At 34.6% G+C, this 15,186-nt stretch overlaps 1 protein-coding gene across 5 annotated transcripts in view; it reads left to right on the top strand.

Annotated features, from left to right (window-relative positions):
* Window positions 1–15,186, top strand: part of Lar (tyrosine-protein phosphatase Lar) — a 538,153-nt gene that overhangs the window by 403,381 nt on the left and 119,586 nt on the right. For all 5 annotated transcript variants that reach the window (XM_089633273.1, XM_089633274.1, XM_089633272.1 and 2 more), the window contains 2 exons: window positions 2,668–2,799; window positions 14,610–14,768. In XM_089633273.1, coding sequence (XP_089489399.1) covers window positions 2,668–2,799; window positions 14,610–14,768 — 291 coding nt within the window. The remainder of the gene's footprint in view (window positions 1–2,667; window positions 2,800–14,609; window positions 14,769–15,186) is intronic.

Here is a 15,186-nt window from a genome sequence, read left to right on the forward strand (position 1 = left end):
AATCGTCTCTCTGCAATAAATCCGTTGGCGGTGGGGAAGATTCTCGTATTGACAAGGGTTGGTTGGTTGGCTATGAACTGTAAAGGTAGGTTCGCATATGAGTTATCCATTTGTGATGCGCATTCAGACGATCCGGCGGCAATATGTATGCAAATGTCTACCTAAGGATATCGTAGAGGAGGGTCGGCCCGCTTATGTCGTGCCGCAAAACACGCCCCGCACATTACCATTCTTTCCGTCAATAATGCCTCGAGCCATCAAATATTTCGTTAAATACATTGGCGTTTCCAAATAGGGTACTTAATTGATTTTTATAGGCGACTTCTAAACGCTCGAATGGGTCTCCCCCTCCGATGACAAAGATTCCTTATTACGACGATTTCTGGACCATTGTCAACAACCGGGGTTGCTATATTTGACAATTTTGTTTCAGTCAACAAAGATGGGAACCGATTTAGCGATCAGTAAAGCCGAAAGCGATGCTTGCGCGTTACATTATTTTTTATGGATACGCCGTTCTCAAATCGTACAAGGTATTAAGATTTCCATACGTTGTCAGATTTTTAAAATATCACGGAATGATCCTGTAAGTTTTTTTTCATTTGTTGTAAACTGAATTCCTTTATCATAAAAATTTTATAAATTCGTTATCAGTTTTTAATCAATCAACTTCTCTAAGTTTGGTTTAGTTCAAAAGTAAGATGAAATCAGGGTAATTTTTTTTGTGTTATCGAAACTAAAACCAGGATAAGCTAATGCGAAGCAGACAAACGTTTATCTACAATGATGTGTTATTTGTCTGCCATGTGTTGATCTCCGCCCGGACTCGGAAGCGCCCGGGAGGACGGTGACGGCAGACCTGCCCTCGACCAACGGGGGCGGGAACTACTCTGACTTCTCATACATCCAATACCTGACACGTAAGTTGGATCGAGAATAGATCCGAGTGGAGTATACGGGAGAATTAAATACACCTGGTTCTTAATACATGCAGCGAGTCACGTACGGCTCTACATGAATGATCGACACTCAACAACAACAAAAAACTGTAATAGCGATAAAATGCCCCCACCCTTTCGTGGCACCTAATTAGTGAATTTTCTGGTAGTATCGAACGCCAACAGTAAAGAATGTTCTTAAGTGGTTTACAATTTGTCGAAAATCTAAAGTGAACCCAATTTTTAATAATTGAAACATGGTGATGTTGTAGTCGCTGTTCTTGTGGTACCATGCGTCGCTCGACTGTTATTAAATTACAAAGTGCCAAATCACCTTTGTAATTAAGCTTTCAAAGTAAAGAAACTTCCGAGGTACATGTGCTATATGTTTAAAGGTGTTCTTTTTCTAAGACTCCGATGGTAAAGTGCAGGTCACTATTTTATGTACTCCCTTTTTTACAAATGACGAAGTATGTTTAGAAATTATGTAAAATGGATTGTTTATTTGTGAATCAATCTAAAGTGAACGATTACAATGTTAAAGATTTATCCCTTTTCAAATTGTTGGTCGCTCAATTTTATTCGTAAAATGTGAGTTAAAACAAACCAATATCAAGTGAGTCAATATTATTTCATTCGCTAATTTCTGTTGAAAATGTTTTGTTTGTATCGCAAAATAAATAGTGCCTATACACTACGAATCAACGATTATATTTGTATCTATTTAGTCAAATACATCAGTAAAGTTCACGAATATTTATTTAGCTTGTCAATGCCACAGCATTAAACGCGTGGTAAATTTGATGTTAAATAAACGAGTCTCATGAAACTATCAACCGCCCGAGGGCTTTGAAGCTTTTAAAGGTTAATATTCTGTATAATTTACATAGTCGTCGCTTTAATTAGTTTATTAATATCGCTTATAAACATGGCTTTTTACTGAAATACTAAGTTTTTCTAAAAATGGTTTTTTAATACAACAGTTTTAATCAGATTGAGAACTACAAAAAAAATGCTTAACCTAACCTAACCTAACCAGTGACACTGACAAAATGTATAATTTATGTCTAACGGAAGATTTTTGCTTAAAATGGTAAACCGCTGGTGACTTTTTCGTACCAGAGAGCTTATTTTTAAGAAAAAATAAACACATTATATATAATACATTTTTTATAAAAATTATTCATAATTTTAATAGCAATGCCTAAAAATACAAGAATCTTGTATAAAAATCTACGCAACCTCAATGTCGGTAAAATTTTGGCATTTTTTTAGCTTTGCTGAACTTCTTGCCGCGTCTGTTATTTTTATTCGTTATCTGTACGGATAAGTCCCTGTACATTAAGCGAGTCATATCACACAAAATGATTTTTGTCACACTATATAATACTATGAATTTTCGTAAATTTAGCATTTGTAATTTGAAATAAACACAGAATAATACTTTTTCTCCTGAACAAAAAACATACTACACAATAAAGAAACGCGTAATTTTTTTTACGTAATTTACAGAATTTTTGTATTTTTATTTGACATTAATACGCCAAAGTCTGTCGTACGGAATCGCTCCACGTGCTAGCTACAAAGAAAGTGCTGCCATCTATAATTTTCAAAGAGAACTGTCAAAGTTTTCATATTATAATACACGTGCTGTGTATGGTTTTCATTGACATTTTGCTTTTATTTATAATTGTTATGTATTGGATTTTAAGTATATTCCTTGTTGCAGATCCGCCCGAGATAACGACAAAGCCGCGCAATCAGCAAGTGCGGGCGGGAGGTATCGCTTCGTTCTACTGCAGCGCGCGTGGAGACCCGCCGCCGGTCATACAGTGGAAGAAAAACGGGAAACGTGTCACAGGTAAGGGTTTATTATGTCTATTCAATGGTTTTACCCCATTTTATGAAAATTAATCATTTTTCGATCATATTTTATATATTTTTAAGATGTTTTGTAGTGGTTTGCTTTTAATTGAGATTTATTTTATCTTAAAAAATAAAAAATATATCTATATTTTTCCTCTATTTTCGATAAGTGCTTCGGAATCGAGTATGTTTGATTAATTCTATAGTGGAGTTGGTGGTTTTTCATAACGTTTTCACCCTTGCCATTAATTTTACCTTAAACATGTTTTAATTGAAAAAGTACGTAGGTGTTCATTTCAATTTTCTTTAGATTTATTATATTATTAATTTTAATTAAAAATCAGATGTTATTATGTGAAGTAACAAAACAGTTAAACTTTAAGGTTTTCCTGTTTTCATTTTCTTGATCAAGACAAATGTTTTCAATTCGCGTCATTTTTATTCCGAAGTATGAAGCTTCGAAATGGCGATGCAATTTTCAATGAATAACACACGACATATTTTTTCGATATATAATTGTATAGTGAGGAAACAAATGTCGGATAGTAAAGCTTTTTCTTATTTAACATTTCGATTTTTTATTTATTTAAACGTTGATATTAGAATTCTTTAATTCAGTAAGATTTTATGAACGTTTTGGTTACAATTGATTAATGTAAAGATTGTTACGTAGATGTAACAAATATACATCGAATGGTAGTAAAATCATGAAACCTGCAGAGTACCTGAATAAGCTTTCAGAGTCCGTGCTTTTCTTATTTCTGAACCTATTCTCCTTCTGAGCGGGAGGAGTACGTGGGTTTTTCCTCTTTCTTTGGGGATCCACCGTCGAAATTATTAAAGTTTAATACCTCGCCGCCCTCACCAGGCAGGTCAAAGCTGTCACCTCCCTTCTCCCCTGGTGCTCTTAATTGAAAATTTCCCAGAAATATAACTAAGCTTTGATGTTTTCCTTGGCCCAATATGCCCAATGGCCATATAATCATTTCTCATTTTTTTATAATTAGATTCCCATTGCGAAATCTTATACATGCCACACCGATGTGAAATATTTTGGAAATGTTCTTACACGGCGATTATTTATTGAAAAAAATACTCTACTTTATTGACGTGTCTAACTATAGCGTTTTTATGTTCTATATAATTATCTTTTATAATGGAATTAGTATTGTTTTATTTTTTGGTTGGTTTAAACTAACACAGTATTACATACAAAGTTAATATATCAATATCTGTAAAAAAAACAATTAAATTTAAAAAATGTGGTTTAAATGTAGTTTTTAGAACCAATAATAATATAGAATATTAACCAATAATAATATAAAACTTAAAAAGTAGAAATCCTAAACTTAATAAAAGTAATATAGAAATTAAAATTTGACCACGCCGACTTCTTATATCGGACAGACGAGAAACGCTTTCTCAAAAATATTCAAAGAATATAAAAGATGCTATCATAATAAAAACACCTTTTCAAAATTCGCAGAACATCTTAATAAGTGAATAATCACGTCCTGCTTGACAACAATTAACCTAACTCCTTACATATAGAAAGAATCGGTCTCAGATTAAATTTACTTAAAGCAATTGGAAATCAATAAACGAACGAATGATCCTAATATGACATTAATTAATAAAGGAAGGAAAAATATTTATTCCCCGCTTCTCAGTATGTTCGTTCATAACACTTAAACAATTTTAAGTAAGCTAATAGCAGTCACGACATTATTAAGAAAATAAGAAAACATAACCATTTAATGGGGGGAAAACGGATTTCAAAGTACCCAAATTATTTTCCCAATTAATCGTTTTAACCGGTAATAAATTATTTTAGACATCATAAAAATTTTAATTAGGCAGGGTAAATAAAATCATAAAATTAAGTCGTCTCAACGTGTCCTAACCACAGTTTGAAAATGGCCTTGAACGCTGAAACTGCCGTCATGATAAAAAAAACTAAAATACTTGAACTTAATAATAACATCAGAAAATTTGTTTTAAAAATATATATACAAAGTTTATGATCTTGTTGATGTTTTAGATGCAATTTACGGCGGCAAAAATATTTTTATTTGATATTCTGATCAGAAATGCTTGTGAGGAGAGTTCCTAAGAAAATCTTAGGATTAGTCGGAGTCAGGTGCTTGTCTTATTCCATTTTTTTTTGTTTTAAGGCGAATTTTAATGCCCAATCACTATTTTGATTAATCTTTATAACGAATTGGTGTACATTGTGAATACCAAAAAATATGCTTTAGATAAATTGAAGGTTTTCCTATCGTTTCGCTTGAGTAGAAAACAAATAAAAAAATACATTACTCAATAAAAAATATAAATGTAAACTACTAAAAAATTTTTTTTTCAATAGAAATGTATGAACGCATAAAGGAAACAACTTTAAAAAATACAGTATTATGACTAAGATTATTTGTGACAGTTTCACTTGGTTAACTTTTTTGCTTTCTTATAAAATTATTTACAAAATAAATAAAAACCAGTTTTGTGCTTGAAATCGAACGTTTCTAGACTCCGTTTGTCAAGCGATTATAATACCTATTACCTACAATATAAGGTATACCAAGAATATACACATTTTTGGCTTTTAGCTTCCTCGTAATATGAAATATCAAATTAATTCTATATTTTGAATTGATGCGATAGGTAAATACGACATCTAATTGTGATTAAACTATAAAATAACGATAAATTGTAATACTGATAATTTTTTGATATTGTAAATATGTGATTCTTTTCTCCTAATTTTAGTTACCTTTAGAGAGTGGTTGCCAAGACTTGAAAAGAAAAGACTCGATTTAAAAAAGGGGTACATGCACCTTTTTATATTAATTATACGATGTGTTTTCGAACTAGTAAGAAAATGTCGTGGAACTCACTGGAACTTTTTTGATATTTATTTTATTAATACAAGATTTAGAGGGTACATATGGTTTTTGTGATATTTCACCCTCCATGCTAGGGATGACCCTTTGTTATGGCGGGTATTTCATGAAACGTTTATTATATCCATCTTACGTTAATATTATTATGTTGAAAATATTTGTAAATCAAAGCACATACATGACGCTTCAATATTAATTTTGAAAACTTTCTGATTTTAAAATAGGGAAAATAAGATAAGCGTTGTTAACTAACTCCAACAAGAATCAAAATAGAAAAACTACAAAACGATAATGAGAGAAATAAGTATGTGAATTGTGCAGAGATGAGATTGAATGAGAAGAAAATGGACGGTCTAAGCATAGACGAAACATGGAACCATATAAAAGTGAGTCTTTGTGAATCTGCTAGAGAGGTTTGTGGAATAAGTACGCAAGATAGGAAGAAAGGTGATGCATGGTGGGATGATGAGATTAAAGCACTGGTCTCAGAGAAGAAGAAAGCATGGTTATGTCTGATTGCGGCTGGCAGTGCTTCCAGCGAAGAGAAGGATCGAGCGAAAGAAGTATATAAGGAATGTAAGAAAAAAGTAAAAGTTGGAGTGAAGGAACGAAAGAAACGCCTGGAAGAGGAAGAAGGAATGAAAATGACAAACCATTTCCAAGAAAACATTAAGTTGTTTTGGAAGGAAGTCAAAAGGTCCCGGTGTGGCCCTGAAACCGGAAGCATGAAAGTGATAAAATCTAAAGATGGAAAAATGTTGACGAATGAGGAAAAAATAAAAGAGAGATGGATGGAGTATTTCGAGGAAGTCTTCGAAAGCGAAGTGAGTGACAGTGATTGTAGCGGCGAATCAGATATGAATGATGATGGACTGAATGTTACCGAAATTAGCATGGATGAGATAGAAAGATCAATTAAAGCTTTTATGAGTGGAAGGGGGTGCATGGACCAGATCTTCTCATTGCGTATGCTCACCGAGAAGTTTCTGGCAAAAAACCAGAAACTTTTCTGTGCCTTTGTAGATCTACAAAAAGCAATACGACCGAGTCGACAGGAAAAAGTTATGGAAGGTGTTGTCCAAGTATGGAGTGAATGCGAATCTGACTCAGGCAATTGCGTCTCTATATGAGGGAAGCGTTGCATGTGTTAGGGTGAACGGTGGTTTTACGGGGTGGTTTGATATCACAAAAGGTGTTAAACAAGGCTGCGTAATGTCACCGTGGTTATTCAATCTATACATGGATAATTGTATGCAAGAATTGAAAGAGGTGGGATTGGGCGCGAATTTGAGTAATCTGAAAGTATGTTGTCTGTTGTATGCTGATGATGCAGTGCTGATTGCTAATAGTATGGATGATCTGCAGTCTCTCGTGTCTAGGATGAACGAAGTATGCGTGAAGAATGAGTTAATGATGAATGTAAGTAAGTCTAAAGTAATGGTGTTTGAAAGAGAAATTACGAAAACAGTGTGCAATATAGCTGTGAATGAGGAATACTTGGAGCAGGTGGATGAATTTGTGTATTTAGGAAGCATGTTTACGAGAGATGGGAAGGCTGACAGAGATATTGAAAGAAGGGTAAATGCAGGTAACTCCATTAATGGAGGACTGAACGCAGTTGGCGCTAACAAAAAATTGTCCAAAGAAGCGAAGTTAGCAGTCCACAATGGAGTGCTGGTACCTACCCTGATGTATGGAAGTGAGGCATGGAACTGGCAAAGAAAGGATGAAAGTAGATTGAATGCTGTTGAAATGAGATCCCTGAGGCGTATGTGTGGTAAAACCATGTATGATCGTGTGAGGAATGTGGATATCCGCAAAGAGTGCAAGGCTGATGTAAGCGTAATGAGTAAGATCAAGAAAGGGACGCTTAGATGGTTTGGGCATGTAGAGCGAATGAGCGAAGAAAGGAGTGTAAGGAGAATATACGATGCAAATGTGAATGGTAGCAGAAGTCGGGGACGCCCGAGGAAGACATGGCACGACCAAGTGAATCAGATACTTGAGTCGTCCATGTCAAGAGTCAGAACAATAGAAGAGTATGTATGAGACGATGTATGAATGTGAATGAGGCAAGGAGTGTGTGCCAGGACCGAGTTGTTTGGCGGTCCGTCCACTCTGCCTACCCCTGCGGGGAAACGGCGTGATGGTTAGTTAGTTAGTTAGTTAGTTAGTTATCCCGACACGAATCGGAATCAGCTAAGCAATATTAGCCTCGCGAAAAATAACTCAACTGTGCAGACTATTGGATTGCGTTCAGTAAATAAATTCTTGCGGTTCTATTTGAACTATTTTGTAGAGAACTTTTCAAAGGTATTTATAATTGGTTTGAGGACAATGCCTATTTACCCATTTTTGGTCCCGTAATTTTCTTTGGCCGTCCTTGTGTGAGCCGGTGAGAAACAAACGGATATTTCTGCAAATAATTCCGAAAAAAAACGATTTTAAATTCTAGTCTATGTAAAGTATTTGTCGTGAATTAATTTCAAAGATTTTTGAAAAGATGGCGATATGGTGATGCAATTCCTCCAAAAATAGCTAATTGCATCTCCCTTCACACGCACCGGGTGAAATTAATTCATTTTGCGGCGCCAACTTGGGCCGTATACATTAAAACTTTGTCTTTCTCAGGAATCCACCTTAATGGGTCGTTTAATTCATCCCTCCCGGTGGCTCGCTTTCCTACCTATTGTGCACTGTATGTATCCTTATGTTCCTGAACATTTAAACTAACATTTTGATGAGTTCACTTCCATCCCCATAATGTAATACTACTTAAATATTTTTAGATGATACTCAGTTGGTATTGTTTTTCCAAAGCAAAACAATTCGAACGCTATGTAGTAAACATGAATATGGGTAGGTTACAATTTGAGAGGCGGGTTTGGATACAGCCGCTCTGGGAACTACTTATTGGATAACCAACACCTCTGCCATAGGTCACCCGAAGTGGTTCGCTACATTTGGTGATTTAGCAGGGGTACCCGTGTTCATCAGGTGCCCACCAGCTGCCTTGCGTGCCAGATCGGGAGAAGCTTGTTTGGGGAGACCCTTTGACCTCTCCAACTGGTATCTCGACCCATCACCTTGCGCCGCATTGGGATGGAGATTTATTCTTATGTCCGTCACTTCTGGACACAATGATCCCTAGATTCATACTTTTTACCTTCCCAGAACTTTATTTACTTATAAAAGATGGTCCTGAGTGGGTTAATGTTAAAAAGGTACCCACAAAGCAAGATTTTACTAAAATTTATTCCCAAAAAATGAACAAAAAAAACAGCTGACACGGGACGCCTGACGGATTGTAAAACATCGTAATTGATTTGTATTGAAGGAAGTGAAAATGAAAGAAAACCAGTCTTTATATTTTTGTTAATCATTGAAATATACGCAATGAAATATATTACAAATTAAAAAATCAGATTCATTTTAAATAGATTCACTGCCAATTTCGGTTAGAATAGAACCAAATATACCCCACAGAGTTTTGGCTGCCGGGCGGAAAAAGCTGACGAGTCACGAGTCTGGCCGAATGGAGCGTCGTTCCGTGCAAGAGCGTCGTCCCGTCTTGCCACGCGTGCTACACAAGTGTCGGTTTAACCCCCTAGACCCGCCAAAAGATGTTTTACAAAAAAAAATTAAAAACACATTTATATTGGGGTTATACCCAGCTCTCTTACATCTGTTCTTTTGGTGGTTTTTGAAATGATGGTCGTTCTCCTGCCTCACTTTATTCAAAATACTTGCTTAGTTTTCACTTCGTCTCCATGAAAAATAATAAAGCTAATGGTTATCAGCCCAACTCTTCCTACAATTTTCTGTAATATTAATGTGCGATGTTTGAACTGTGCCAAGTTACAAGAACTGTGCAATGACTTCCATCGTGATACCTTAGTAATAATATTAACAACAACCGCTGATTTGTATAGCGCATTTTTGTATTAGTTCACCTTAAATGCGCAGTCGAGTTTATTTTTGAAAAAAAAAATTTTTTTCTCCAATTTTTGGCGTTCTCATTTTTCTAGGTACAATATAATATATTACTTTGTAAAATGCATTTTTCGTCAGTTTAAGTTGTTAGTTTATCGTAAAAGCTTTTGCCACTAAATTAATCTGTAATTCGATGTTACTCTAAATTACCGGTGCAGCCCATGCAGAGGCTGAAAAGTTGTATCCTAAGAAATATTAACAATAAGAAAATATTAGAATCATTAAAAATTTCTGAATTAATTTCATGAAATCAGTAATGAATTCGTACCCTTATTAATTAACTGGACCATAATAATCAGCGGAAGAATATAATAAAATATCCGTATTAAAATATTCAATGTATAATTTTATTCATACTCAAATTTTATAAATTACACACAGCCCACACCTTTGGTCGTAGAGGAATTCACGCCACTGCTAGAGGCAGGTAGCGGGTGGACAAATAGCATTGAGTAACAACATAACATTTTTTCCTTTATGTAGATACATATCGTAGAAAAAATAATGTAAGTATTTTAATTTCACAGTAGGTACCTACATTTAAACCAGGTTTTACTATCTCAGTCGGAAAAAGAGTGGAATTGCAAAATATAATGAATCTTGTCACAATAGGAGGAACGATGACAATTTTCCATTAACCTTGTCAGCCATCAGCAACAATTATTTGCATTTCCCAGCGGGCGGCAGAGTGACTAAAGCCCGCACCGGCAGCTTTATGATCTCCTTTAGAAGTTTTGCAATAAACGTTATTCATCGCTCCGCCGAGACTTGGCACTCAGACATGGTCGCTAGTTGCTTGTTGCTAGATAACAACACACTTATAAAAATAAGGTGTTGTAGAAAGATATATTCTGTTAGAGGTCGCCGTTAGGGCGATCGATTATTTCTAAAACATCAAAGTCTTGATTAATATATTTTTTTTAAAATTAATTTGTTTAGGTTGGTTTAATGTTCTCTTTTTTGCTTTATTTCCACTTTACATTACCTAAACCAGCAACAATTCCCACGTTTTTCTTTTCTCTGCCGTGGTGTATCCAAAAAATAATTCTCTTAAAAATACCTCCCTACTTATGTTTGGCTGCATAGCTATACAAATTGTACTTATTTCAATAATGAGGAAATACGCACAAGGAAATTTATTTTATTTTATACATAATTTGTACATTTGTTTATAACAATTACAGGTAATATAGCTTAAGACTTTATAATTGTACCATTTTTATGCAGTGTATATGCAATGCCAAAAATCTCGCAAATGCGCTATAGGACACAAAAAATAAATCTATCTTTTTATCTACCGCATTCAAAAAGCACGTAGCTCTCCCCACAGGTGAGTTCATAAATAAATTAGTGCTGCTTGCTCTACTATATAGAAGATTGTGATAACGTCCTCGAGAGTGAGACTTTACCCATTCCGAAAGTGTTATGTAATTAACGTTATATATTTTCACTTGAGATCGCCCTAAATGTTTTCAGTATTCATAACGCGACGATTTCCTTAAATTCTTTCTGTTGGAGTCCTAACCATATTAAAAATTCTTCCGATATGTGGCTTGTGTATGAACATAGTCGATAAGTCATGTATGCAGCACGTGGTCACTTTGTGCTGACATTGTCTGCTAGATAAAAGAAGCCATCTTGCCATTCGTGTTGCCAGGATTTATGGCAACTGGCAACCCTGTCGCTGGTGGAGTGTTGCCATATGCTCCCGGCAATTACCGACTGCCTTGGCTAGGAGAGCGCCATCTGCTTCTGATTTTATTTTTCTTCATTTTATATCTCCGCCGTTCGAAGTGTACAACTCCATAAAGATATTTGCCGTCTTCTGTTTTTATTTTTTTAAACAAAATCTTATTTCGCTTATTGAGTCTGCTGTATTGGCTGTAGTTTTCTGCTCTTGATGGGAGCAATAGCAGCACCAGATGCATTATATTGTTTCTTTAATGTCCAAATGTTATTTCAGTACTTTCCTTCATACTTACTGCTACATTATGCCAATGAATATTTTCTACATTTAGACCCACGATCTTTGTGAACAAATATAGTTCAAATATTCGTAAAGAGCATCCACCTTTTGGCTTGTTATAGATATAATTAAACGACATTTAACAAACACTTAAAGTATGTAATAAAAAACTATTAACAATATCAGCAATTTAAACTTTCGTTTTAACGAATGAAAGCATCTTTTAAAACTGCTCGACCCTGAAATGCTTAAAATCAAATTATTGGTTTAATACAATCTAAATAACACACGTAGATGCCTAATTATCATTTTAACCAGTTGTACAATAACAAATACCAATATAACAAATCATTAGGTACTTGCTCAAAGGTTCGTGGTTTCATTGGGTGGCATCACGTTTGTGACTGCATTTAATAACATTACACTATTTTCCACAGATATATTGTAATATTTGATTATTTCCACTATTTAATCATATTTCAGTACTGCTAATGGCCTTTGCATAGAAAATAAATGATTCGTTAATAATTAGTTTATTTTCCTATTAGTATTTCAAACAAACGTAAACCTCCTGATAAACCCTCGTGCCATTTTGAATGCTTATAATTATTGCCTTGTTGTTGCGTTATCGTGGTGCATCTTTTATAGATGATGACCTATATATTACGGTTCCATGATAACTCCTCAAAATGACAATTCAACACACCTTAAAAAGGTGATATAATGTCATTAAAAATGATGAAACAAAAACTAGGTTAAATAGTTTCATATGTAACCTATTTAACCTAGTTTTGGTTTCATCACTTTTCATAATTTTATAACACTTTTTATAAGAATGTTGAATTGTCATTTTAATGAGTTATCCGATCACCATTTATTACATAGACGTTATGCAATATATTCGATTTGTCATTGATTGTCAACTCAAAACGTGGCAGTTTAAAATCAACATCACTATCATCACCAATAGTATATGATGGTTGAGTGAGTGGTAGAATTACTTTTATATGACGTTTTTCTTGCTAATTTCATAAATTTGGCCTTGTTTATTGATATTTCTCATTGAATGCCCAAAAAACAGAGGAATAAATACTTTCAATTTAATGTATTAAGATAATCTATTCGAGGTGCTCTTCTTTCATAACAATGGTGGTGTTTATATAGTAGCGTATAATGAGGTTAGAACCACCGTTAGTTGCCACCCAGGGTGAGAATTTGTTACTATTATTTCAATAATTTAAATTTGGCTATTTTCTTCGTGCGTCATTCAACTGGGCACCAGAGTTGACCAGATCTTAATAGCCAGATACTTCCCCTTCTTCCTTTTCCCCATCTCCTTCTCCTCCCAATACTTTTGCCAACATACCCCTATCGGAGATGCCATAGTCTCACTGGCTCCATACGGTTGGGAGTAGTTGTGATACTAAATTTGTGCGGTTTCTCAGTTAAATGGTGTTTACAAACTTCACTTTTAAATCCTATGTTTTGTTCTTCTGGTTCCATTTTCTTAATCTTTTCACAAAAGAAACATTAATTTCTTTTCTGAATTATTAAATTTGTTTTTTTTTAATAAAAACACACAGACCGGAGATATTCTCAGTCTTTCCCTCCTTGGACATTTTTTTTATTCGGAAACTCGTAGTACAACCGGGAAACTGATTAAACTACATCACATGAAAAACCCAAAAGAACGTATTTTTTGATGACCTTGAAAAACTGATTAATCCCCTGGCGACAGATTTTTTTTATATTTGTCATAAAAAATTTCAACTTTGTACTAGATTTATTTAGAAACGAAAACTCGAATCAAAAAAGTTATACTAAAGAAATAATTGTACGCTTTTTTTGAGTTTTGGTTTTTGAGTTTCCGGACACCGTGTATATTTGATATTTTTATTTTATACTCCTTTTATTTCTATTTAGTTTTGAACATGCTCGCGTATTTTATCGTAAGCGGTGAATTTTGTAATGTACGATATGATATTGTACTCTTCATTGATGTTTTGCTTGACCAAAAATCTAAAGCACAAATCATACGATAAAATGAAAAATGCTTATGTTGCTGCATTTCATGCTATCTTTTGCCAGTCTGTGCGGACATATGTTTTAATCATAGAACAATATGGTGAGAATATTTTTTCACTATGGTATTATTAGCCGGAGTTCAAACTACATTTTTTACAAAAAATGCTGAAGAATAATGTATCTTCCCATGTCGCTGTGGCTCGCATATATAAAATATATTTTTTTAAATATATATATATATTTTTTTTTTTTATTTAAAAAGAAAGACAAACATTCCCTGGTTACGAATAACCTGAAAATATCTGAAAATCTCCTACTACCACCACAGTAAGCGGAAAATGTTGCTTGTGTTGTGATGGAGGACTTGGCCGGCCGAGGAATTGAACACACTACGCCTGGGTGAGACCCAAGCGCGATGTCAACCCGTATATATTCATTACATGATTTATTCCTGATTTCATACTTGATATATTCATTTAAATTATTTTAATGTCTTTTATATAAACACTGTATTTCGCACGTATAAGATGTCATCAGTTTATCATTTTTTTCTTATTTTCTTTGATTATGTATATTTTTTCATACTTAATATATTCTTTTAAATTATTTTAATGTACTTTATATATAATCGATCACCACAACACGTGTCTGTGCCTGGCATAGTGGTAGAAAATCTTAATTACTGCAATGAACAATGCACTGTAAAAATAAAAATAAATAATAAACATCATCGAATTGCCGCTGACGATCAAAGGCTACATATATCTATCTTAAATTTTGCATTTTTGATGTTATTGAAACTTCGTATATCTGAGTGGGAATTATTTTTAGTAACCAGAACTCTCCATTAATTGATTTGACATATTGTTAGTTAAGTGTTTATTTTGTTCAGAATAATGAATAGTTTGTTCTTGTTTGCAGGCTCGCAGTCGCGGTACCACATACAGGAGTACACCGGCGGCGCACTGCTGCGCATAGACCCAGTGAGGGCTGGCAGAGACGACGCCACGTATGAGTGTGCTGCTGAGAATGGCGTCGGTGATGCAGTTACCGCGGAGGCCATCTTGGCCGTCTTTGAAAGTGAGTACTTGTGTGATTATTTAGTCATAAATCTGTACTACGGTCGAATGCCATACTTCTTGTAGGAGATGAAGATTGTTAGGCACCTAAAAGGGATGGCTTGGAAGTTTCTCTATGGCTAATTAATGTCTCGATTAAAATCGATGTTCAGAATACTGATATCATTTTCAGATGGAAATATACCTACTTAGATATGCAATTAAAACGTCACTTCGATAAAATCATTTGGGTCTTCCATGCAAGTATTTCAGATTCGTCTTGCACTCTCGTTTTCTGATTATTTAAAACTGTTAGTTCCATCAGGTGTTTATCTTTAGAATGGGGGGCAGAAGGGGCGGGCGGGCAGAGTCTACGCCAGGTGGGAATGGTGTCCTTGTTCTACTTGTGCTTCAACGGAAGATACTCCGAGGCACTAGCA

Source organism: Hesperophylax consimilis, chromosome 7, assembly GCF_061612785.1.
Source record: "Hesperophylax consimilis isolate HC1 chromosome 7, BYU_Hcon_1.0, whole genome shotgun sequence".
Lineage (NCBI taxonomy): Eukaryota > Metazoa > Arthropoda > Insecta > Trichoptera > Limnephilidae > Hesperophylax > Hesperophylax consimilis.